A 26135-nucleotide genomic window follows, 5' to 3' on the forward strand; every position below is an offset into this window, starting at 1 on the left:
GCCCTTGTGTAATACCAAGAATTAATTCTGTCATGTTAAGAATAATACCTTTTCTTATTCACAGTATCTGTTTGACGAAGAAGACGAAGTGAGGAAGAAGAAACCGAGACGCAAGCTGCCTTCAAATGCCGCCATCACCAGAGTAAGAAAATCACCCCTTACCCCTTCATTGAGCCATCCATCAGCTTCTCTACTTCTTTCTCTCTCGCAATTTGCAGCAAACTCTGGAGTGTCCCCTCATCTGCCTCTCGCCTCACCTCATTCAACCTCTCCTAGTCACTTTCCTCCTTATCTGCTCCCCATGCCTCCCTCCACCCCACTCTCTCTCTCTCCCCCTGTTTGCCACTTTGTCTATAAATCCATTTTCTGTACTGCAGGACAATTTCTCTAGGAAGAAAACACTGGGACAAGTCAACGCATGCACTCCTCATAACACCAACCTGCATGGACACATATGCACACGTATACACAAACAACCTTTATCCACAATCACTCAGCAGGAACACAGATAAGAACACAAAATTGTCTGCCACCCTGAAAGTTACGATGAAATGCAATTTTTTTTTTTTCAGAATGACAGCATTTTATAAGTGTGTGTTTTGTGTGTACACAGTATTTGTGTGAGCTTGTAGCAGCAGGAGTTTGTCTCAGCAGGTTATTAATGAAGCACCCATGTGGAGGTCTCTGTGAGATTGTCACTGCTGCTCCCCTAACACCACCGCCTGTGGACACACACACACTCACACACACACAAACTTGTATTTCTGCCTTTCTGAGAACCCTCTTTCACACATTGCAGACAAAATGCGTAACCTCTTTTATATGAAATCTAAATACCTAACCCTAAACCTTATCCTTACCTGTACCTTTAAACCAAGTCTCAATCTTTAAACAATCCTTCAAAGAAGTGACGAAAATAAAGGTCCTCAGTCAGCAGGTTAAAACTTTGACATGGTCCTTACAAAGATATAAGTACAAGAATACACACACACACACACACATACAGAAACATAGTTGCACTGTACAGTTTTTATTGATAGTTGATATTCGCAAAGCATTTGCAAGTGTGTTTGCTAGTCATAAATAAATAAATTAGTTTTGATTTTATTTAATGTCAAGTGTAATAAACGAGCTGTTAAGTGTTAGTGAGTTTTAGCTCATTGTTTAGCTCTCCCTTTAAAACTCTAATGCTTCAATTAACTCCAACTATATATTCATATTTTAAAGAAATAATGCTCCAGAAAAATACTCTTACCCTGCTCAGCACTTAAAGCGCAGCCGGTCACACTAGCTGTGAACATGTGGAACATTTAAGTACAAAAGAAGCCAGATATTTATTTCTTAAGATGTTGGAGACCAAAAGTGGAGCTCGAAGAAGATAGTGGATTGACATTTATCAGGTGGTTGTCAACATGAATCTTTTTGTTACTATTATTTTATAACTTCTAAATGTTTTAACTAGCAGCTCTTTGCTAACAAGTTAACCACATGGACTTAAAGGTGCTTTTTTTTGTTATGTCAAGAGATTGTACTCCCTGCTCCCTAGGGCCAAAAAAAAAAAAAAAACAGCTTTGAAAAGTTTGACTTGTTTGGATAAATCTAATACAGCATAAAAAAAATGGGAAAAGCCAAAGATTCCTCATTTATTATAGAATGGAGTTTTGAACTGCAAGTATTTAGATTTACGGGATATTTGAGGAGAAACCTGAGCTGCTGAGTCACTTTTGATAAATATTATATGAAGTATACCTTCCTCTTCAAATATATAACAACTCTATTTTTCTAAATCAGGCAAACATCTGCAGTAGGAAGCCTCAACTTTCTAGGCTAAAAAAACACACCCCAGTTTAATAATACAGGATGCAGCCTACATATAGACATCAGCACAAGAAGACACATTTTGCTTTACATGACACACTGACATATGCTCTATAAGGTGCCCAGTAACTACTTTTTTCTTGAGTTGTGAAGCATGACATACTAGCTCAGAATTTACCTTTCAGTCCTGTCATTGTCATCTTCCACGCCATGCCCCCCCTCCCCTCCCCCCCCATCTAACAAACACATCCAGAAATATGAACCCAATTCTCCTGAGGGTCTCATGTTTTCCTTTTTTCTTTTTTTTCTTTCTTTGTTCCTGCAGCAACCGAACATCAAGCAGAAGTTTGTCGCCTTGCTGAAAAGGTTTAAAGTCACCGATGAGGTAGGTCACACATCCACTTGATGTGTGAGTCTTCAGCGTGTGTGTTTGCAGGAGTCAACATGTTATTTTCAGTCGTGGCTTTGAAGGCACAGAGAGGTGTGTGGGAGAGATGTGGCAGGAGATTCAGCTGACAGCTCGAAGAAAAGAAACACCTAACGTTGTCAGTTAAAGTAGAGAGATATACACCTTTACAGGATGTTGACACTTTTTTTTTCATAGTTTCTATATGTGTGAACAGAAATGTTTTTCGAAGCTCAAGGACACTTGTCTGTTTTCCTGTTTTCTTCTGTCTTCCTCTGCATGTGTCGGCCGGTCACGTGTCCCCTCTTTGTTTTTTGTCCAGGTCGGTTTTGGCCTAGAGCATGTCTCCAGGGAGCAGATCCAGGAGGTGGAGGAGGACCTGGACGAGCTCTACGACAGTCTGGAGATGTACAACCCCAGCGATAGTGGGCCGGAGATGGAGGAGACCGACAGCATCCTCAGCACCCCCAAACCTAAGCTAAGGTAACAGTACAGGCAGGGCCACGATATCAAGGCTATAAAGAGTTAATCAAACTGATACTGTCCCAATAAAAATGAAAAAAGTAAAAAAAAACAAAAAAAAAACAGACTTAAACCTGCAAATTATCATATATAGAAGACGATGTGGACGTTTCCCTCTGGGAAGATGATTTAATTTGCAATTTCAAAAAGGATAATCAATTGTAGTGTATATAATTAAAAAAGCATATTTAAAATGTTTAACATCCAAATGTTATTGTTTTGTTACTTTAGTAACTTGATAATATAGTTCCCGAATGCCAATGGTGATTCCCTACTATTCAAACACAATAAACCACATAGTAATATAATAATAATAATAATGATAATAAATTACATTTATATAGCGCTTTTCTAAATATTTAAAGACGCTTTGACAGGAAACAACAAAAAACAAAGCAAAAACTAAGAGAACAATACAACATAGAAGTCGTGTTGAGGGAAGAGGGTGAGAGTCAGTGGTTGTAGGCAGTAAAGAAAAGGTGAGTTTTTCAGGATTTACATACAAAGGTATGTATATCAAAACACTTGGGGGCTGCGTTCAACATACAGAACCTGCAAACCCTGATAGGACTCCCTTTTGTCCAGTTACAATGCTAAGCACCCTCTGTTGGTTACAACAGCTCATTGCAGTCATATATTTTAAAAATGTTGTTTTATTGTTTTATATGGACCAGAATTAGATGAGTTATCTTTGTATCTCTTAAATGTAGATTGAAATATTGGAATAAAAATATACTTCAATTTCTATATTTTCTTTATAGGATTTAAAGGTTCAAGGAATAAAGTCTGTTTTCCTGGAAGCATCATTAAACTCAAACTCTTCAAATAGAAAAAACTCTCCTTAAACTTTGTTAAAATTATTTCTTGTGTTTGTGTTTAATGTACATTTAATATCAATCTGTTCTTTACCCTCATGCCTCCACAGCTCACCACATTTATTAGCCTTAATGATAAAGCACAAATAACATCACTGTTTGATGATAAAAGGCGTCTCTGGATCTGGTTTTAATTCTCTTTATGAAACTTTAACGGCATTACTAAAAATCTCAATAGACTCATAAAATTATTTTCAGCTGGTTTGTTTATTTTTGTTTATTTGTATTTATGCATTTTAGAAGCTACAACAGTAAACACAGAGAAAAAGAGTGATGAAGCGTCTTTTAATATCCTTCACAAATTCCATAGGAAATAAAGTCCATTTCATGTCATAGTTTGAAAACCACCAGACTTAAAGACAGAATTGAAGATGTTTTTATTGCATTAGCCGTGTCAGTGTCAGGGTTTGAATAAAGAATCTGTATTGCTGTGTGTTCAGGCCGTACTTTGAGGGAATGTCTCAGTCCAGCTCGCAGACGGAGATCGGCAGTCTGAACAGTAAAGGGAGCTTGGGGAGAGACACCTTCAGTCCGGTGAGTAACTCAGACCAACATGGGGGAGGGGGGGGGCCAGCTGCAGCATCAGCAGGAATTTCACTCATGTGCATTGCAGGGCATCCAAGAAAGCCTGGACCTTGTTGGTTTGTTTCTTTTATCTCTATCTCGTAGCTGAGTGCAGTAAATATTTATTGCTCCCAAAGGGCGTCTGTCTCAACACCATGAAAGTCCTCATAGAAAATGTGTTCAAAAGCAGCGTGTCCGAGGTGCAACGATGTCATAAACCCTGAAAGATTTCCTGTTAATACTTTATTTTTTAGCGGTTCCATGTTTTCATTAAAACCCGGTAAACATCTTCTCGTCTGCGCGTTTCATGTGAAGGAAGTCGTATGTTCTGATTCACAACAGTTATTTATTTCTTCAGAAAGAGTCGTTTTCAAAGAACATGTCTCGTCAATATGTGATTCATAAAATGTGGTTAAAAGTCGATATTTTCACAGATTATTGAGCTGAAACTTCTTTGATTCATACCAAACCCTGAGCTTGTTTTTGCTTCACATTAACTTTTTTAAATGAGTTTGTTTCCAAAGCTACAGTATATTAATAAGTTATTGCATATCAATTGTTTACAGGTTCTTGTGTTTCTTTTCTGTATATTTTGCCTTAATTCTATTAATGTAGTTGTTTTTCTTTTGATATTTATGGTTTAAAAACATTGTGCAGTATTTTCATACTACACAAAATTTCTAATAAAGTAGAATAAATAATGCGGCACTGGTAGCCTAGCGGTTATTTCACTCGCCCCATGTGCAGAGGCTGCTGTCCTCGAAGCAGGCGGCCTGGGTTTGGATTCGGATCTGACCTTCTCTCTGTCTCTCTCTCTGTCTCTCTGTCTCTCTCTCTCTCTGTCTCTCTCTCTCTCTCTCTGTCTGTCTCTCTCTCTCTCTCTTTCTCTGTCTGTCTCTCTCTCTCTCTCTTTCTCTGTCTGTCTCTCTCTCTCTCTCTTTCTCTCTCTGTCTCTCTCTCTCTTTCTCTGTCTGTATCTCTCTCTCTCTCTCTCTCTCTGTCTCTCTCTCTGTCTCTCTCTCTCTCTCTCTCTCTCTCTGTCTCTCTCTTTCTCTGTCTCTCTCTGTCTCTGTCGCTCTCTCTCTTTTTCTGTCTCTCTCTCTCTCTCCCTCTCTCTCTCTCTCTCTCTCTCTCTCTCTCTCCACTGTCCTTTCTCAAAAAAGGCATGAAAAGCCCAAATCTAAGGAATAAATCATGTATAACATTTTATGAACATGGCACTAAGTCACTAAGTTGAATTCACAGTTTCATAAAACAAAATAGTTAAATACTTGAACAGAAAAACAGTGTCATGAAGAAGTGTGACAGAAAGCCATCAAAAGAAGCTGTACACTCTGAAAACAAACACAGTATTGACGTGAGTCCACATTGAAGTGGTAAATATCCAGAATGTGAAGCCTCTGAAAAGTGGCTCAGCAGGGAGGCCGTGCGCAAACATGAAATTCAGCAATGTGTCAGACTTAACGTTTCCTGAACGGAGCAGAAATCCAATATATCTCTGACACAGTACTCCGTCTGCTCGATAAAAAGTGTTTAATCTCGCGCGAGCTGAATGGATTTCACTGGATGTGTTTCTGCTTCAGCTCCTGCTTTCGTAAAAAAAAACTCACAAATCAAATCAGCCTTTTTGTGCTGCGACTGCTGTCTGCACTTTCTAAAAAAACATGTTTGTAGTCTAAAAGTCTGCTTTCATTTTAGTATTTCCTGAAACAGGGGCCCCTCTTTAAGGCCTCCAAGCTGTATTTTAGTTGTTTTGTTCCCTCTCCTTTTTATTAAATGAATGTTGAGTCTCATTAAGCCTGTTGACTGACTGAAGTTCCCTCCACTCTCCAGCAGGGGGAGCAGCATCCACTAGAGAAGATGAAAACCTCCCGCAGCCGCAACCTGGAGGAGGCGCTGTCTGAGACCGACACACTGGTACGACTCCCCCAATGTGTGTGTGCGTGTGTGTGTGAAGAAGAATGAATGGTGTGTCAGGATCTTTGTTAATATCACTCTGAAGGATTTTTTCCGCTGCCATCTGTGCTGCAAGTGAGACAGATTGAGAGCGAATGAAAGAAACAGAAAGTGATGAAGAGTGTCGGAGGAGATCAAGAGCATCTCCTTATTCTGACACTGACAATCTGTCATTGTGTGTGTGTGTGTGTGTGTGTGTGTGTGTGTGTGAGTAGGAGCTGACAGATCAGGAACTGTTTGCCGAGGTGGGCCCCTGCATCACTGTGTCAGTGGCCGAGAAACCCCGTACCCCCATGAAGAGCAGCAAAAGTGAGACCCAGGCCATGCCGTCACCGAGGTAATCAATCAAGAATTTAATCATGTGTCAGTTTATTTTTTTTAAATTTTGCCACTTACTCTTCTCCCTTTACTGTTCGGCTGAAACATTGAGACAACATGTAATTAGTCAGTCACTTTCTGAAAGAAAAATGGAGCCACATAAAAGAGCCAGTTGTTGAATAAACACAACAACTGTATCAAGTAAAAGCTACTGAGGAGGTTATGAAACATTATTTTTTTTTTGTCCCCTGTATGATCAACCGATACTGTATAACAAACTGAACATCTAGCGCAGTGTTTCCCAAAGTGTGGGCCGCGGCCTCCTGGTGGGCCTTGTGGGTACTGCAGGTGGGCCACGAAAACCAATTTTAAAAATAAAATAAATATCACAACAATGATGATTCACAATGCGTCCACCCTTTAAGTCATTAGTAAGGCGTGTCATGACTATTCATGGACATATTGTTTAGTAAACTTTTGTGTCTATCTCGCCATAATATCATGTTGTCATGTCCAATAATTTTATCCTTCCTGAAAGTTATAGATGTAGTCATAAAAACATTTTTTATAACGGGCCCTGGAGTCATTTTGTATTTCAAAGCAGTCTTAATGTTTAAGAAAGGATGATCTAACACAGCAACAAAAAATGTTTTAACCATGCTTTATCTCCCCTCAGGTTGGACGGAGGCCACACCCCCCGACAGAAGCGCATCAGCACGCCCATGAAGGAGCGGCAGCTGTCCAAACCCCTGAGCGAACGCACAAACAGCTCCGACTCCGAGCGCTCCCCGGAGCTGGGGCACAGCACGCCGGTGAGTCTTTTCCCACGATCGTGTTCTAATCTCCGGCACGTACAGAAACAAAAAAAAAAAAATCTTCATATTGTGCTTTCGGTGTCCCCGCAGACAGGATTTACACTGTTGCTGCTTTTTTGTTCTGCGTCCCTCCTCCGCTCGCTCCTCTTTTCTAAAAGTGAAGAGCTCACATGCATCCTGATAATCTCTGACTCGCCTGCAGCTCACACATGAATTATGCATACACTGATGAGTCATCTGCAGAGTAAATGTGTCGCTGTGGGGAGCGTTATGTACTTACATTGTGTGTTTCTGTGTGTGTGTAGCTTCTGAGGAAGCTGGTGTACGACCAGCTGAACCAGATTCTGTTATCGGATGCTGCGCTACCAGAGAGCCTGATTTTGGTGAACGGCACGGACTGGCAGGGACAGGTACGACTCTTTCTGTGTGTTTTTGTGACAGCTCTCCAACACTTTGTGGGTTACTTCATCACATTTCTTCTTCTTGTGTCGCAGTATGTCGCCGAGCAGCTCCAGGTGCAGAGGCATCCCGTGGTGTGCACGTGTTCGTCGGCCGAGATCCAGGCCGTCCTGTCTGCCGTGCTCACTCGCATACAGAAATTGTGAGTGTGTGTGTGTGTGTGTGTGTGTGTGTTTCCGTGAGATGAACACACAGAAACACAAGAACACATTCAGAGTTCAAGCCCCCTCCCCTCCCTCCCCCCCCCCCCGCCCCCTTTGTTTGGCAGCATGACTCATCGTCTTTTCCCTGCATCCTTATTTTTCTGTTTTCTACCCTCTGCTTGACCTCCTTTTATTTTTCTTCTTCTCCTCCATCCTCCACACGTCTCCCTCCTCCTGACTCCATATCGAGAAGTTTGACCTCTTTTGTGCCAAAACAAACTTTCTCTCTCCGATCGCTCCTCCTCCTTCCTCACCCTGTTTTCTCCCTCTCTCCAAACCTGACGTCTCGTTTGTCTTTTCTGTCAGTGTGCAGTTTACAGTTTGATTCAATAGAAATACAAAGTGGAAAAGATGGTAAAGAAAGGAAACACAATGATGGTTTGGATAACAGCTTTTTTTATACTCGGGTTATACGGGTGGAGCTTCTGAAGAAGGAATCAGAAACCCCACCTTTAAGGAAGTCTAACGAGGCGTTTAAAGGCTTCATATGTGATTTTTCACACTTAAATATAAATCAAGTATATCCTCTGAAAATAACTCTGTGAGTCATGACTGTCTACAATGGGTGTAACACCTGAGTCCCACTGTCTGTGATGTTTTCAGAGTTTTCAGAGTCCTATCTTCACTTTGTTTACATCGCCCGGACGGCCGGCTGACTCCTCCCCTCGTGTATAAAAGTTGTTTAATTGAGGGACTAGAGAAAAGAAGAATAACATACTGTACTCACTGCTTAACTGTGTTTCTAGATCACGCTCATTTCAGGTAAATTTACATGCAGTGTGAAGATACCAGCATAATAAAGATCGCTAGCATTAGCATGCTAACACAACAATGCACCGCGAGTTGTTTTGGTTTCATGCTGGTGCTCAAGGGCGACATCTGCTGGATCAAAAAAAATCACATATAAAGCCTTTAAAATATTAAATCCTGCTTCTTCAGGATTATGTACGATTTTATATTTCAAGCTCTGCATCAAATAATTGTTTTTAAAGATTTATTTTTGCATTTGAAGTCCTCCTCGTTGGATTTATGGAGTTTTTATTTAAAGGTCAAGTTGCTGTTGCATTTGTCATCTTGTCTCTGATGTGTACTGCAACCTTTCTCTGTGTGCTATTCTCGGACGTCGATGGATGATACAGAGTGCTGAACTTCCACAGATCCACCTCCACACAGCCTTTATATCACCCCTCTCTCTCTCTCTCTCTCTTCCCACAGCTGTAACTGTAACTCGTCCATGCCGCGTGCCGTCAAAGTGGCGGCGGTGGGCAGCCAGAGTTACCTGGGAGCGATCCTGCAGTTCTTCGTCACCCAGCTCGCCAACAAGACGTCCGACTGGCTCAACCACATGCGCTTCCTGGTCGTGCCGCTGGGTAAGAGATGATTGTTGTTTCCACTGGGATGAAGAAGAGTTTTTGTTTCCTGCCGAGTCATGCTGCAGGAGGCGTTTTACTAGAGCTCTGGGAATGTCAGACTACAGCCTGCTCATGTTTTCACAGCGAGTGATTCTTTTGAAAGCATACCTCCACTTTCTTTCTTTTTCATGGACTTCTAAATTGTTACACTGAGAAATAAGTCCGGACTTTTCCAGACCTGGATCGTTCTGACTCGACATAATCCACCCTTCTCCTGCAGGCTCCCATCCTGTTGCCAAACATCTCGGCGCCCTGGACAACCGCTACAGCTCCTCCTTCCTGGACGGAGCGTGGAGAGACGTGTTCAGCCGCTCCGAGCCGCCGCAGACAGGTTCCCCTCACAGTGCTGTCTCTGCTCAATGCACACACACACACACACACACACACACACACACACACACACACACACACACACACACACACACACACACACACACACACACACACACACACACACACACACACACACACACATTTGACACTGAAGCCATCTGTCTGTCTCCTCCAGATCAGCTGGACGTCGCGGGGAGAATCGCGCAGTACATCAGCGGAGCCACCGTCACACACCAGCTTCCCATCGCTGAGGCCATGCTCACGTGCAAACACAGGACGTGAGTGCAGACGCCAAACAAAACACAAACCTCTTAAAAAAAACAAAAAAAAAAACTGTTTTTAAAAACGTTCTGTCTCTCTCTCCCACAGGCGAGATGAGGACTCGTACCAGAAGTTCATTCCTTTCATTGGGGTAAGATTTGACTTCCTGAAGAATGTAGAAATGCAGATGATTTAGAAATATTGCTGATGTCACACGTTGTTGTTGTTGTTGTTGTTGTTGTTGCAGGTGGTTAAGGTCGGTCTCATCGAGTCTGGTCAGTCTCCAACAGGTGAGAGTTTGTAAATAGTTTAAAGAATCAGATTGTTTCTTTTTAGATTTGGATCGTGTTGTGATGCTTATTTGATTTTTTGTTTGTCGATCAAGGAGACACTGACGAGGGCGTGGCGGTGAGCTTGGCCGTCCCCTCCACGTCTCCCCCGTCCCACGGCTCGCCCACGGGGATAATTAAAGAGGCGGCCACGCCCCCGTCCTCCCCCTCCATGGGCAGCGTCCTCTCAGTGCAAGGGTGAGTCTGAGTCCTGACACTTCACACTGCATTATTTATCTCCCTCACTCTCTCTCCCTCTTTCTCTGTGGAGGGAGAAAAAGAACTCTTCTCAAGTGTCTTTCATGTTCTGAAAAGAACGAGGAAATCATTTACTAAAAAGTAAAGCCAGAGTCGTTTGTTTTAAGGATGTAAACTATTTATATCTCCCTGAGTCAGCAGAACCTTGATGTTGGAGGACAACATGTGGGTTTAAAGTTGTTGTATTTTTTTGCGATACTCCTGCCTCAAATTTGCAGCTCGAACAAAACTAGAAAATATGTTAAAGGCTTTGTATGCGATTTTTGCTAATGCTAATGCTAGCGATCTTTATTATGCTGGTATCTTCACACTGCATGTAAATTTACCTGAAATGAGCGTGATCTAGAAACACAGTTAAGCAGTGAGTACAGTATGTTATTCTTCTTTTCTCTAGTCCCTCAATTAAACAACTTTTATACACGAGGGGAGGAGTCAGCCGGCTGTCCTGACGATGTAAACAAAGTGAAGATAGGACTCTGAAAACTCTGAAAACATCACAGACAGTGGGACTCGGGTGTTACACCCATTGTAGACATTCATGATTCACAGAGTTATTTTCAGAGGATATTCTTGATTTATATTATATTTAAGTGTGAAAAATCACATATAAAGACTTTAATACGGTCATTCATACTCAAACTTTTGAGCTGCTGCAAGTTTGCCCTGGAGTTTATGTAAATCTATTCTTGTTTTTTGGGGTTTTTTTCAATCTCCTCTTCCTCTCTTTTTTTTGTATTTTTTTCTCCCAAAGATGAAACAAAGCAACATACCACCTTCTACATCCTCCTTCTTAACTCTCAATAAAGAGTTCCAAAATGTTGCTTTTACTTTCATAACTGTCCTGAATATCTTCTTCCGCAGGTCTCAGTTTGACTGGTTTGTGAATTAGTTCCAGGAAGTGAACATGTTTCAGTCGTGTTTTTAATCATTTGATTTGGTGAACTTTTAACCTGAACGTTGCATTTCCTCTCTGCAGAGCCGGGCGGCCTGCAGCTGTGCTCGATCAAATCATTCTATTTCTCTCTCTGCAGAGAACAGATGGTGCAATTGTTAACATCACGTACCAAATGTAACAGTTACATCTTTGTTTTTGAGAACTAGGTTTGACAAAAAGGCTCCGAGTGCAGCAACACCTCCGATAAAACCATAGTGTTTAAAACCAGTGTTGGACATGTTGTTTCTGCACTACACAGCAATGTTTTTTTTTCCATGTCGTTGTTTTATAATAAATCCAAAGTGTCTCCGTCCTCAGGAGCCCGAGCATGTCTCACGGCGTGGACGCCATCGGCCTGCAGGTGGATTACTGGCTCGCCTCGCTGGCGGAGAAGCGGCGGGAGGGCGAGCGGCGCGACACGAGCTGCAAGAACACGCTGAAGAGCGCCTTCCGCTCGCTGCAGGTCAGCCGGCTACCAGGAGGGGGCAGTAGCGACCCGCAGGCCCAGGTCAGCACCATGGCCATGACGGTGGTCACGAAGGAGAAGAATAAGAAAGGTGAGAAGATGATGATGATGATGCATGTCTGTTTGACTGAGTCATTGTGTTTTCATGAATACTTTCACTTGTTTTCCACTTGTTTCTTATTTTAATTTACTTAATTTACATATTTACTTTTCCTTGTACAACATGAAAACAGAAATAAATATATGAATATATTTATTTGTATATTAATTTTTATATGAATTGTTGCATTTTTTTATATATATATTTATTTATTGATGCATTTATTTAATTTTTTATTTATTTATACATTATTGTATGCATTTCTCCCAACATTCATTCATTTATTTTATTTTATTTTATTTTTTTTATTCATTCATTTATTTTTTTATTTTTTTATTTATTTTTTTATTCATATATTTATTCATTTATTATACTTCAGTCATTTTTTGTCCTTCATAGAGCTGTGTGTGTTTCCTGTGTTGCAAACACAAACACACTGTGCCTAACAATCGCTCTCTCTCTCTCTCTCTCTCTCTCTCTCTCTCTCTCTCTCTCTCTCTCTCTCTCTCTCTCTCCTCAGTCCCCACCATCTTCCTGGGAAAGAAGCCCAAGGAGAAGGACGTGGACTCCAAGAGTCAGGTCATTGAAGGCATCAGTCGCCTCATCTGCTCGGCCAAGCAGCAACAGACCATCCTGAAAGGTAAAACCTGCGGCTTTTTTCTTCTCCGGCTCTCATTTTTAAATCTAAACGCTCGCTCGGGTCTCATGCAAGTCTCGTTCGTTTCTCTGCAGTGTCCATAGACGGCGTGGAGTGGAACGACGTGAAGTTCTTCCAGCTCGCCGCCCAGTGGCCCACACACGTCAAATACCTACCTGTCGGACTTTTCGGCTACAGCAAGCCGCCCTCCTAGGGGTGAAGACCCCCGAGCGTCAGCAGCCACAGAGCTGAGCGGACTGACTTCTTTCTTCCTTTAGTTTCAGTTTGGCTACAGTCATCTTGTGTCTTTTTTGGGGAGGAGGAGGAAGAGGAGCGCTGTTACTAGTCACTTTAACGCCCCCTTTTTGTGTGTGCGTGGCGAGTGCGTGCACACGTGAATGTACAGTGTGTGTGTGTGTGTGTGTGTGTGTGTGTGTGTGTGTGTGTGTGTGTGTGTGTGTGTGTGTGTGTGTGTGTGTGTGTGTGTGTGTGTGTGTGTGTGTGTGTGTGTGTGTGTGTGTTTTTACAAGGGGCTTACAGCACAAGTTTAATCGCTAACTGCCATTTATGTTTCCGTTTTATGGAATGCAACAGCATGAAACAACCCACTGATTTTAACCCCCGTTAAAAGTCCAACCCTCAACGCAAGACCCCCGCCCCCGTCCCGCCCCCGTCCCGCCCCCGCCCCCGTCCCCGTCAAGGTCCCCACTGCTCACCTCGACAAACCTGATCCCCCACACACGTGCATGCTCCGAAACGAACTCGTGCCGGAAAAACAGTAACTCTAAATAAATAAAAAAAACAGAAATGCAGCAGGGCTTCAAGTAATGCATGAAAAGAAAACACAAAGCATGTGATGAATCCCACCTCCACATCAACAGCACAGACGCCCTTCAAAATAAAAGGCTTTAGTGTATTTCATTTCAAGGGCTTCTATATGATTACACATATTTTGTCTGTACCAAAATCAGTCATTTTGGATGTCTAATGCCAACTGTATTCTTTCACAGAGAAGAGAAAAAAACAATATCTGTACATGGGAAGTGTCTTTCTTTATTGTTCTCCAGTGGAAAATAGTTTAAAAAAAAAACTAACAAAAGAAAAACCTTTAAAGGTGTTTTTGCGATGCACAGTGTTCGTCTTTGTGAGAGCTTCAGGATTTCAGGGCGGGGTCGACTGTGACGTGCGGTTTTCTTTAGCTACGTAGTCGCTATGCACCTGATGAACACACATGTGAGCGTCTGCAGAGAGAACAGCCGGTAAAATACACATTCAAAAACAGAGCAAAGAAAAATGTGCAACAAGACGACAGAATGCATATTTAAGCAGAAATGGGAAAAGCATGTTTATATCCTGCTTTTTTCAAAGGGTTCTACGTTGCGAACACGGCAGTCAAACAGCTGCAATAAGCACAATGTGGTTAGCTCGTTAACTCTCCAATATCTTTTTCTTTTTTTGGCAATATTCTGACCGCAGACCTGCGCAGAAATGAAACATATCCATCCAGGGAACAGAAAGAAATGTTTGTGTTTTGATTTGAGTTATTTGTGCACAGGTCTGCTACATGCTTTCTCTAGTATGTTGTGAGGTGATTAGTGTGTGAACAGTATCTGGTAACGTGTGTGTGTGTGTGGTGAAATCAGTGTAACGTGGTCAAACTTTATACAAAAACAATATCACTAAAAAAAAAGACAAAAACTTTTTTCTACCATGTGACAGAGGGGACGTGTGTGTGTGTGTGTGTGTGTGTGTGTGTGTGTGTGTGTGTGTGTGTGTTCATGATGTGGTCATTATCAATGTCATTGATAATCAGATTAGGGCTGTGAAATCTGCAGGAGGAGACTTGTTCATGTTGGAGCCTGGCTCAAGGCAAAGGCAGAATGTTTTTCCTTCATTAAAAATGTCGAGTGATATGGAAGACAAGTAGTGCCACATGGGAAAAAAAATTTTAGAATTGAGTTTAAAGTCATGATTTTGAACATAAACACAGAATTAAAGTCAGAACAAAACAAACATCATATATTTAATTTTACACTCAGAATTCAGGCTTTTTTTTTTTTAACTCCAAATGTTCATACATGTTTTTAAATCTGCCTGTTTTCAACCCCCGTAGAATTTTTTTTATATTGAATAACATTTTTGTGAAATATCTTCAGGTTGTATCAGGTTGTATTGGCCTAAATCCAACCAACAAATCCAGAAGACAATTAAGGAAGCAAATAAAAAGTTTTGTGTTTTAAGCAAGTGTTTTGTCAACGTTTTGTGTGAGAAATCACAAATACAATCAGAATTAGGAAATATTTTTAATTCCAGTTAAAAGTTGGAATTCTGGCTTTAAAATCATCTGCCCTAAAAGAAAACTGAAATCTTTCATGAAAAAAATAGGATTAGAGCCACAGGTGAAAAAAAAATTAGTTTGGAGTCATGAATAGAAAAAAATTAAGAATTTAATTAAAAAAATAATAAAGAATAGAAAATTAAAGTTTAAACTCAGAATTGTGGCTTTTATCTCAGAATCGTTCCCTAATCAGCCTCCGTATATAACATACAAAATCCTCAACTACATTTTAATGAAATCATCTGATTGATTGATCTGTGCAAATATGGAAAAATACAGGAGAGGATAAGGGAAGCATTTATCAAAAACTTTTAACTTTTAACTAAGAACAATTCCTGGAATAAACTCAGAATTTTAGTCAGAAGAAAAGCTCCAAATCCAAGTTTAAACTGAATTTATCTTTAAAGTGACTACTTGAATACATCTTTTACATCTGTTGCTAAAATTCAGTCTGATTAATTTTGTTTTTAAGATTTAAAGAAGTCTGTTCATCTCTGCCTTGTGTCAGCTGCATCATAAAAACTCTCCAACTGCAGCGAAGTATTAGCAAAGTAGTTTCTTCAAATAGTGTTTATGCCGTTGTCTTTGTTTAAGTCGTGTTTTTGTTTGTTTAGAAATCGATTTGAAGCATTTGGATATTTCAGTGTTATAGTTGTGATGTCAGCAGCGCGTCTTAAACTCGCCTCATTTCTCTGCTGGACGACGGCGGAGGGCTTTCAGAGCTCGCTGGTTTGTTTCTCTCTTTGATTGGTTTAACTGTCGTCACCAGACAAACACTCGGCTTGGTGCTGAAGGCTTCTCAGTACTTTCACATTTGAATGTATTTCATTAAGTTTACACTTTAGTGCAGATGTTAGAAACGTTCCAACACGTCCAGTGCAGGAACAGATGACTGACAGGACAGTGTTTTTTTTATGTGTCAAACAAGATAAAACAACCAGTGGGTCTCTTGAACGCACCCTTCTCTAAACCTGTAGTCCTTGTCACGTGTTGCTGAAAACCAGTTAAGGGCTTCACAGACAGACTGACTGACTGACAACATCATCAGTGAGCTTTCATGTGACCACATTAATCCAAAATGTAGGACATCCGGGGGGAAAAAATAAAATAAATAAAAGTAAACAAAATTTCTGTTTCGAACAACAAACCAACAATTTTTTTTACATCACTTCAAAAATTGCCAATTTGTGACTTTTCACTTCCTTAAAACTCGAAAAATCACTAAAGAATTCAATGAAGTTCTGCTTTTGCGCATGAATGGAATTAACTTTTGGGTTGCCAGGTTGGGAGGCCAAATTCAGCAAAGTGTCCCTTTGGTTTGCTTACAATATATCCCTTGCTTGTTTTTTTTTTTATATTGCAGCACTTTCAATATTATCATGAAAATAGAAAACAAACCCAGATCAGACACCAAACTCTTTCGGTTTCATCTTTTTGTGTCTTTAAGCTCATTGTTTTGGTATCAGGGCGGCAACATTACTTGTTTTGAGTCACAATTACAGCTCAGCTTAGCTTAGCTGTTTTCTGATGTCAAAACATTTCTATCAAAAGAAGCTCTGAAACTTTCTTCACACTACCTTTTGCACCAAAACTTCCAACTTAATGACTAACGAGGGGAAATAGTGGCGCATTAGCAACCACAAGGCGCCGTATTATTTAGAGTTGGTGGAGACCAAACCTGGAGCTAAAAGAGAGTAAATATTGTACATCAGGTATCCAACTTTAAGTTAATGATTATGTTATTCTGAAACTAGGAATGTCTTTCCTTGATCCCTAACTTGTTATAACTTTGAAATTGGACAATAAGTTATTCATGTTAACTGCTGCCCCAAGGCCGGAAACATTTTTTTAATTTTTTTATTTTTACAAGGTATAATGTAAATAAACATTGAAAGGGATTCTTCACAAAAATGAAGTGGCAACCCAAAACATAATTTACTTTGTGCACTGTAATAACTTCTTTTATTAGTTTGGTATCTTTATATCTCAAACTTTTAATTTAAATTAAGAAATGTTTCATTAAAGTACGCTTTATAACGACAACAACGCCAAACTTGTCACATTTGAAAAACTGGATTTTAAACCATGAAAATCGTTTTAGAATGAAGTACCGGTATTTGATATTTAACTTACACTGTAACCATGGGTAATCTTGTGTCTGTTGTTTAGAAACAACCTCATTAACACAAAATGCTCTTTGCCTTGTAGTGTCGTTAGCTTAAATATTGAAGCATTGCTGTGAATCCAAACTTGTCAGTAATTGTACAAAGTCAAAATTGATTGACGACTCTTTTTCTTGGAGGGGATTGAACATCAGCTGAGTCTCCCTGAACATCGATTTATTCTACAGAAAAAAGAGGCGTTAAAAGAAAAATCACTGCCAAAATTACATTGTGAAGAAGTCGTGAATATATCGAACGAGACTTTGAGTTGTTTTTTTTTGGTTGTTCATAACAACAAAGTGATCCTTTTTCTTACGTCATCGTTTCAATGTTTGGAGGAAGTGAACCCTTTTTTTAATCCCATCCGTCTCTCTGCTCATTCTCACTGTTTACATGTTTTTTCTAAAGTCTCTGGTTGTTCCGTGCGTTAAGTCTTGAACCTTGTTCCTGTGTGTTTTTACCTGTACCTCTGTACCTGTGTCGACATGTGTTTGTGGCGGTGGTTCCTCTGTCCTTTGACTTGTCGTGGTTAGAGAATAGTATCTGTTTGGTCCGTCAATAATCCGCATCAGTGATCAGCAGTCTCTTTTCTCGACACCGTCCTCGGATAAAGTGTCTCTCTGATGATGAAACTCTTCGTCATCGGGCTTCCACGAGCTTAGCTTTCTGAAAACACAATAAACAATACTGTCCCCATTCCCTCACAGCTTGTACATTTTGCTGTCTGTCTTTACGGGAACAGGATTGACCTATGAAAGCAGTAGATTTTCCGCCTGGCTCAGATCAGGACGTCCTCAGCTTGTTGACAGTATTTTGCACACGCCATTGTTTTCTTCAGCAGCAGACTTCAGCTTTTTTGCCTTTTGCCTATAACGATAATAATAATAATAAACTATAACGCTTGTACATATCAGATAGTACTTGTTATATTGTATTCCATTTTTTTTCTTTTTCTTTATTTCAACATGTTTTGTAGTACTGCTTTTTCATGATTGCGTTTGTCAATGAAAACAGATGTGGGGTGGAAAGTGGAAGTGTTTATTGTTTCATTTGTTTTTTTAAATAAACATATTCCTGATTTGTATATTCGTCTCTTATTTTTGAATCAAAGAATATATGTCTTTTGTATGTGTTTGTTTGCGCTTGTATGAAGCATTTATATATAACTCCAAAGTGTAGCTGTATGCAAACAAAGGTAAAACGAATGAAGCTGCAGAAAGATATATAAAAATGTAAACGGCATATTGCAGTTTAAATAAGCTATTATGCAAGATAAAATACATACATTTTCAAATTGCAAGTACTGCATGAATTTATGTTCATTTCATTGTAAATTTGCAACTGATAAGCATGAGCACTTATAAATAAAATAGCTTTTAATTTTTAATAAACCCTGAAAATAAGAAAACCTACTCACTATGTAACAAAAGTGTAAGTGGAATGTGCACATGATACTTGTGAAGCAGGTCAGTGTTACATGCCTTGGCCTCATTACCCCCCTTGTTACACTCACACACTGTTTGAATGGAGCCTCTGCTATCATGAGTACTCAAAGAACATATGCACAGCAAGAGGCTTCACCGCCAGCTACTTCCTGTTCCGTGAAAAACGTTTTAAAATGTGTGTAACTAGGCTTCAATTATTTATCGTAATTATTTTACTTCTGTTTATTAAGAGTCAGTTTCACCTCGTGTTCTTTCTTAAGAAAAAAGACCTGAACTCTTTAAAAAAAAAAAAAAACAATAATTATTATTTATTAGCATCTTGTCAAAGCTTTTTAATGATTGCAACACCGGCACAAAAAAAAGCAAATTATCCAGTGTAGTCGGTTTATCACGTTGTATAAACAGGTGATTCCCACAGTGTCAATTAAAACTCTTTTAGAAAAACTGGTCAAACCAGAAAGTCGAGAATGCTAGAGGCAGTGAGTGAGCAGCGCGTCGTCTATACGCATGCGCATGATGATTTCCCGCCCCGGTCGAAAACTCGTCGTGAATCCTCTTGTTGTTTGACGTCATCTTTGGTTGTGGATTTTAATGTCACATTTTAATCACATCCTTGAATAAATAACTAGTGTTGTTCAGCTGAATAAACTAGGTTTTTGTAAGAATGGTCAGTGAGTTAGTGACAAAACAAGGATAAAGAGTTTTTATTACTGTCCTCCTCCGTTGCCAAGAGACACTTTGAGGGCGAGTTGTTATGGAGACGTTAGCATCCTTCAAAGTAAAGCGAATCGTTACGAATAACACGCATTCGCATTAACTTGCGTGGTAAATTACGCCTTGGTTATGAAAGTGACCTATTACTGTTGACTAGCGCAGCCTTCCTCCACCATAACAGCCTGTCATTGTGGTGTTTCGACTGTCGACCTACTTTGCTTTGGTTTTATTTTGAAAAAAAAAAAAAAAAAAAAAACCCGCAACCGGAAGCAGTCGATGCGGCGTTGTTTAAGATTAGACGCTGGGCTTGTTTGGGAGCATCACAACATTGTCCCTGCTGCTTTGTCCGGACAGAAAGCATCGCGTTTCTCTTCGATGAAGGTAAAAACGCAGCTGATAATTCATATCACTTTTACTGTAGTCGCAGTAATGACGCTCAAATAGATATATTTCCACCTTTTGTCATATTAAACATTACATCATCGGCGCGGTCGGTAAAATGTCATCTGCAGGACGCATGCGCCACAGATTTCACTTTATAAATGTCATTAAAAAGTCGTTTAAGTGCCTGTGCTTGTGGTGCATGCAGTACAGTCACATTACATAAGGGGGGAAACATTAGTGTAGGGCCTGCTCTGTTTACAAACACTCAACATGTCGGATTATCATTATTAAAACAAAACAATGTCTGAAAGCTTTTTTGTCCTTCTTGTGCTTTTTCTCTCTTTATTATCGGGTCACCTTGATTGATCCTTCCGCCCCTCCCGGCCTCAGGGCCTCATCACCTCCATCCATCAACCGGCGCATTAATCTATTCGTGCAATTAAACTAACCAAAGATGACATTTAGTAGGTGCTACTTTCTGATGTTTCACCGCTGCTGCTGCTTTTGTTGTTGTTGTTGTGCGTTTTTGGAAAGGGGGGGTTGTTGTTGATATTGGTGCATTGCAGTCGGCGTATAAGGCGGATGGGGAAGGAGGGGGGGGGGGGGAGCTGGAGACAGACACATATAGAGAGAGGAGGGAGGGGGGCAGGAGGGGAGAACAGGTGCGCCTCCTCCATGAAAGCAGGAGAGGAGAGAAAGTCACGATGCTGCACAAATGGCCGCTCTGTCCTCCTCCTCCTCCTCCTCCTCCTCCTCCTCCTGCTGCTGCAATGGTTTCATTTACAGGATCTGTAGACCTGAAGGACGCATGCTCAGTGTGGAAAGTGGCTTCAAGAGGCCTGGTGTCTCTTTGTGGGAGATGAGAGGAGACATGCACTTTCACTTCTGTCAATACTGTCCATTTACAACTCTGTTTTTACACATTCACTTTTTTAATCTTTCATATTTAAGACTAGTAATGCTAAGTTAAATCCTGGTTGTAAATATTCCCATTCTTAGTTTTGATATTTTTAGTGCTTATTTACTTTGTATTTAATATTATATTATGTTTAAATTTGCTAATATTGTGTTTTTTTTTGCTCATATTGTGTGTTTGGATAACCTGCTGCTGTAACGCCACAATGTCCCAGTTTGGGATCAATAAAGTATTTATATTCTATTCTATTCTATTCTATTCTATATTGATCTGCAGCTTTTATGTGGACATACAGCTCGATGTCCGGCCCTACATAAAGAACAAACGATGAAACATGTGTTCAGATCATTTTTGTAATGTTTCAATCCTTTGATATCATGTCCGGTCATTTCCACTTGGCCATGGTTGCTCTGTGTGTTTACCTGTTCAGGTGTGAAGTGGGAGATAGACAAAGGGACATTTTCTCTTGTCCAATGTTGCTGTTACCTTTTTTGTGTGTGTGTGTGTGTGTGTGTGTGTGTGTGTGTGTGTGTGTGTGGCTTTTATAAGGGATTATTTTGTTTGTTTTTTAAATAAATCCCTCAAAACGTGTGAGGACTTGAACTCTGTTGTGCTCTCAGCAGCTTTAGTTCCAGTCTTTTTTAAGTGGCTAAACAAGCACAAAGACAACAAACATGCAACAGGTTCATCAGTGAGAGTCGGATGAAGATCTTAATCTCATGTTTGTTTTTTGTTTTTTTGTTTTTTGCCACCTGATCTCTGAGTCAGTGTTTCCTTGGAAACGGCCGCTCTGTCTCACTTTAACTGGATGAACTCATCGCTGGCTGCAGCTGCGTCACTTTCGAGCCCGGAGGAATCCTCACACACACATACACACACACACACACACACACACCTTTCACTTTCAAACCAGTCTTACTACCTGAGCTGTTATGCACTAATGAAAGTGGATCTGTTAAATCAACTGCTGACTAAAGTAGAATAGAGAGCTGTGAGGGAGATCAGATCAGGGTGCACTAGAGACCCGTCTCTCATATCGTCATGTTTATTGAATTTTAATGTGAAAGCATTTTGTAAATGTGCTGTTGTTTAGGGGACATCCTGGACATTTTTCATTGGATAATCACATTTTCCCGTCATGTAAACTGGGAATAAAATTCAGCGTTTCCCTTCTTTTGACCTTCCTCCATCAAAGTATCGCTTTACGCCCTCCCTCTTCTTGATTGTATCTCATTTCCTTCTCTTCAGGGCTCCTCTGCCTCCCTTTCTTTTTTTAATCTCATCCACTTCAGCTTGACCACAGTGACCAGCCAATAATGATGCACTTTGAGCAGCTCATGGTTAAACTGTGAGAAGGTCAAATATGATGCACGCTCAGCAGAAAGTGCTTTCACTCTTCTTTTTTTTTGCCCTTACACGTTCTTGTTTCTTTTTGTCCTCGTCCTGTAGTGTGTGTGAAACCGGGAAATGTCCACCATGGTGTATCCACGCGAAGAAGCCCTCGAGCGACTGAGCCAGGATGAGATCGTGCTCAACACGAAGGCCGTCATGCAGGGCCTGGAGACGCTGCGCGGCGAACACGCCCAGATCCTCAACTCGCTGCTGGACTGCACACAGCCGCCCGTCGCCCAGGAGAAGTCTGGGCTGCTCCGCAAGAGTCTGGAGGCCATCGAGCTGGGCCTGGGAGAGGCACAGGTCAGAGACCGGCTAAATAACAATCCTGTTATTTTCTTCACACAAAAATGAAAAGTTTAGTCGATTATTTAAAAGTTCTGAAGGTCAAATTTAGCAAGCTCGCATCCCTCTTCCTTCCAGGTGATCATCGCCCTGTCGAGCCACCTGAGCGCCGTGGAGTCGGAGAAGCAGAAGCTGCGCGCCCAGGTGCGTCGGCTCTGCCAGGAGAACCAGTGGCTGCGGGACGAGCTGGCGGGCACGCAGCACAAGCTGCAGCGCAGCGAGCAGAGCGTGGCCCAGCTGGAGGAGGAGAAGAAGCACCTGGAGTTCATGAACCAGATCAAGAAGTTCGACGACGACGTCTCGCCCTCCGACGACAAGAGCCAGAGCGCCGGCGGAGGAGGCGGCGGCGGGAGTGGGGGAGACGCTTCGAAGGACAGCCTGGACGACTTGTTCCCCAACGACGACGATCAGGGACCGGGTATGACATCAGCAATCCACCCGTTCAGACGTGTTCATGCTTACTGACTGATATTTACATCGCAGTAGTAAGAAGTTTAATATCGTCCCTCTGTCCCACAGCGCAGCCCAGCGGAGAGGTGGCCGCCCAGCAGGGGGGCTACGAGATCCCGGCACGCCTCCGGACTCTGCACAACCTGGTGATCCAGTACGCCTCTCAGGGCAGGTACGAGGTGGCCGTGCCGCTCTGCAAACAGGCCCTGGAGGACCTGGAGAAGACGTCCGGACACGACCACCCCGACGTGGCCACCATGCTCAACATCCTGGCCCTCGTGTACAGGTAGGGTGGGGGAGGGGGGGGTGAGCGGGGGAGAAAGACATTTCATTTAAAGTTTGAATCTAAAAGAAAATGGGAAAATTAAAAGTGTGCTGTTTTTACCCTCCAGGGATCAGAACAAGTACAAAGAAGCCGCTCACCTCCTGAACGACGCTCTGGCCATCAGAGAGAAGACTCTGGGGAAGGACCACCCAGCCGTGGCCGCCACCCTCAACAACCTGGCCGTTCTGTACGGCAAGAGGGGCAAATACAAGGAGGCGGAACCCCTGTGCAAGAGAGCGCTGGAGATCAGAGAGAAGGTAGAGAACGTCTTCTCTCTCAAACTGAAACGCTCTCTGTTCACATTTGATGGATGTTAATCTTGTCAATCGTGTCTCCAAGGTGTTGGGCAAGTACCACCCGGACGTGGCCAAGCAGCTGAACAACCTGGCCCTGCTGTGTCAGAACCAGGGCAAGTACGACGAGGTGGAGTACTACTACAGGCGGGCCCTGGAGATCTACGAGTCCAAACTGGGAGCCGACGACCCCAACGTGGCCAAGACCAAAAACAACCTGGTGGGTTCGCCTGTTACAAGTTTCATGGATCATCTTTTTTTATAAGCGATGATTTTATCAGTTTAGACCATAGAGCGTTTACAAGGATTCACCAAGCTCCCTTGATGTCACCCACTGGGTTTGAAGACTCAGTTATGGTAGATGTGTGACTTGTCAATCAAAGCATACCTATCTTTAACGTTCATTTTACTTTGAACAATATCATAATTTACTGAATTAATATTCTGTATTAAGAAGATTTAGCTCATTTTTTTTACACAATTCGCTGCGTCATGACGACATGCCACTTTAATATATTTTAATCTCAGTGTTTCTTTTGTCTTCAGCTTTCAAAGTATCACATAAGAACATCAAACATTTATTTTTTTTAAATGTTATGAAGGTAAAAGATCAGGGAGGGGAACGGTGATTTTCTCATCTGCTTTTAAACAGTCAGAAGTATTTTAGCCACAGTGAAGTCGCCCCCTGCTGGCCATTATTAGACATGTAGGTTTAAGGTACTGACATGTTTGGGTTCGCCATGAGGTCAGAGTATTTTTTGGGTTCATACAAGATGTGTACAATAAAATGCTGCTGTGTTCTCCTCAGGCCACATGCTACCTGAAGCAGGGGAAGTTTAAAGACGCCGAAGCTCTGTACAAAGAGATCCTGACCCGAGCGCACGAGAAGGAGTTTGGATCTGTTAACAGTGAGTAGAGCGGACAGTCAGTTACGACACATGCAGCTTACATAATGCACATTTATGTTGTTAAGAAGTGGATGTTAAAGTGTTTCAAAGTGCCATCATTTCCCAGCTCTGTGTGTATATTTGTGGAATTATTGAAACGCCTCATAAATGAAAGCAGCGGCGTCATATTGAATAACAGTCAGCTCTTCATCAGATATCTTGTTTTTAGGTGAAGTCTGGTGTGTCTTTTTCTTCAGTTTCTAAGACGGCAGCAGTTTCTCGTTCGTCTGACATTTGCAGTGTTTTTAGGATCCAGGTTGGTCATCGGTCCACGCCCAGGATCCCTCAGCGGGTCAGAGGATTATCGTCATGCTATGGGAGCGTGAGGAGCGGCTTAATGTCCACGTTCCCCTGCCCCGCTGCAGCTAAGCCCGTCAAACCCTTAATGTGTCACATGTTCAGCACGAGGCGAACGCAAGCGGCCCGCAATCTGGCCCCCGAACAATTTGATGAAACCAACAGGGTGGTTTAAAAAATAAATAAATAAATAAATCTCTTGTTCTTACGTCAATGTAGGTCAGACGAGGGATCCTCTAATCCAGTTTGTGTTCTTTTTCCTCTGCAACGTTCTGCCGTTGCCGTCGTCACTTGTAACACTTGTGTTGTCCTCCTCTTTGCAGACGACAACAAACCGATCTGGATGCACGCCGAGGAGAGAGAGGAGAGCAAGGTCAGTCCTTTTTAGTTTGACCTTTTACCAGGAATGACATGCAAATACGTGCGGTGTCGTGAAAAGTGATGGAGAAACGACTGAACAAATGACATCAGGGACATTTTTGTCAACGGGCTGTTTAAGAGGCTCATGGTGGATCTCTGCTTTAATATTTCATGTCTCTCTCTCTCTCTCTCTCTCTCTCAGGGGAACCGCAAAGACTCTGGTCCGTATGTGGAGTATGGCAGCTGGTATAAGGCCTGTAAGGTGGACAGGTGAGACACACACGTAGCTGATTCAGTGTAAACACACACGCTGCATATAACCAGAATGAAGATTCTTAAAACCTGCTGTGTTAGTTTAACCTTAGCTAAATCATTTATTCAGTGTGTTTTATCAGCTCAACAGAAATGTGAAACGTAAACAAATACTAACATTCATATTAGTGTCTTGTTGTTGTTGTTTTGTACCTCAGCCCCACAGTGAACACCACCCTGAAGAGTCTGGGAGCTTTGTACCGTCGTCAGGGCAAACTGGAGGCTGCAGAGACACTGGAGGAGTGTGCCAGCAAGACACGCAAACAGGTACCACACACACACACACACACACACACACACACACACACACACACACACACACACACACACACACACACACTGCTGAGTTACTGCTGTTATATTAGACGTCTTGGCTCTTCAGTCAGTTAAAGGATCCTCATTAGTTCAATGTCACTTCCCTGCTGGGGAGTGATTTAAGTTAGTGTGTGTGTGTGTGTGTGTGTGTGTGTGTGTGTGTGTGTGTGTGTGTGTGTGTGTGTGTGTGTGTGTGTGTGTGTGTAGGCTTTAGTTTCTTTTTATTTCCTTTAATCACTTCTGTGTAATCTTTAACTCTTCGTGTTTCCATCTCGCTCTCTCTCTCTCTCCCTCTCTGTCTCTCTCTCTCTCTCTGTCTCTCTGTCTCTCTCTCTCTCTCTCCCTCTCTGTCTCTCTCTCTCTCTCCCCCTCTCTCTCTCTCTCTCTCCCCCTCTCTGTCTCTCTCTCTCTCTCTCCTCTCTCTCTCTCTCCCTCTCTCTGTCTCTCTCTCTCTCTCTCTCTCTCTCTCCCCCT

General features: G+C 41.8%; 2 protein-coding genes across 3 annotated transcripts in view; both read left to right on the plus strand.

Moving 5' to 3' along the window:
• The window catches only part of LOC109988726 (phosphofurin acidic cluster sorting protein 1), a 66829-nt gene extending 48579 nt beyond the window's left edge, over window positions 1–18250 (plus strand). The window contains exons 7-24 of one of the 2 annotated variants that reach the window (XM_065950094.1): window positions 65–142; window positions 2144–2203; window positions 2547–2707; window positions 4062–4155; window positions 6019–6102; window positions 6357–6478; window positions 7136–7271; window positions 7580–7684; window positions 7769–7875; window positions 9152–9306; window positions 9569–9679; window positions 9857–9959; window positions 10051–10093; window positions 10190–10232; window positions 10328–10469; window positions 11782–12020; window positions 12550–12669; window positions 12762–18250. In XM_065950094.1, coding sequence (XP_065806166.1) covers window positions 65–142; window positions 2144–2203; window positions 2547–2707; window positions 4062–4155; window positions 6019–6102; window positions 6357–6478; window positions 7136–7271; window positions 7580–7684; window positions 7769–7875; window positions 9152–9306; window positions 9569–9679; window positions 9857–9959; window positions 10051–10093; window positions 10190–10232; window positions 10328–10469; window positions 11782–12020; window positions 12550–12669; window positions 12762–12880 — 2022 coding nt within the window. In that variant the 3' untranslated portion in view covers window positions 12881–18250. The remainder of the gene's footprint in view (window positions 1–64; window positions 143–2143; window positions 2204–2546; window positions 2708–4061; window positions 4156–6018; window positions 6103–6356; window positions 6479–7135; window positions 7272–7579; window positions 7685–7768; window positions 7876–9151; window positions 9307–9568; window positions 9680–9856; window positions 9960–10050; window positions 10094–10189; window positions 10233–10327; window positions 10470–11781; window positions 12021–12549; window positions 12670–12761) is intronic. The other variant, XM_065950095.1, reaches the window with a different exon arrangement.
• A 1306-nt stretch (window positions 18251–19556) lies between these two features.
• Window positions 19557–26135, plus strand: part of klc2 (kinesin light chain 2) — a gene marked incomplete in the record, with an annotated part of 9801 nt that continues 3222 nt past the window's right edge. The window contains 10 exon segments of the mRNA XM_065950783.1: window positions 19557–19706; window positions 22075–22320; window positions 22441–22780; window positions 22882–23098; window positions 23205–23394; window positions 23477–23650; window positions 24239–24338; window positions 24998–25047; window positions 25237–25304; window positions 25505–25613. Of these exon segments, the coding sequence (XP_065806855.1) occupies window positions 22093–22320; window positions 22441–22780; window positions 22882–23098; window positions 23205–23394; window positions 23477–23650; window positions 24239–24338; window positions 24998–25047; window positions 25237–25304; window positions 25505–25613 (1476 nt within the window).

The sequence above is a fragment of the Labrus bergylta genome, chromosome 22 (genome assembly GCF_963930695.1).
Source record: "Labrus bergylta chromosome 22, fLabBer1.1, whole genome shotgun sequence".
Lineage (NCBI taxonomy): Eukaryota > Metazoa > Chordata > Actinopteri > Labriformes > Labridae > Labrus > Labrus bergylta.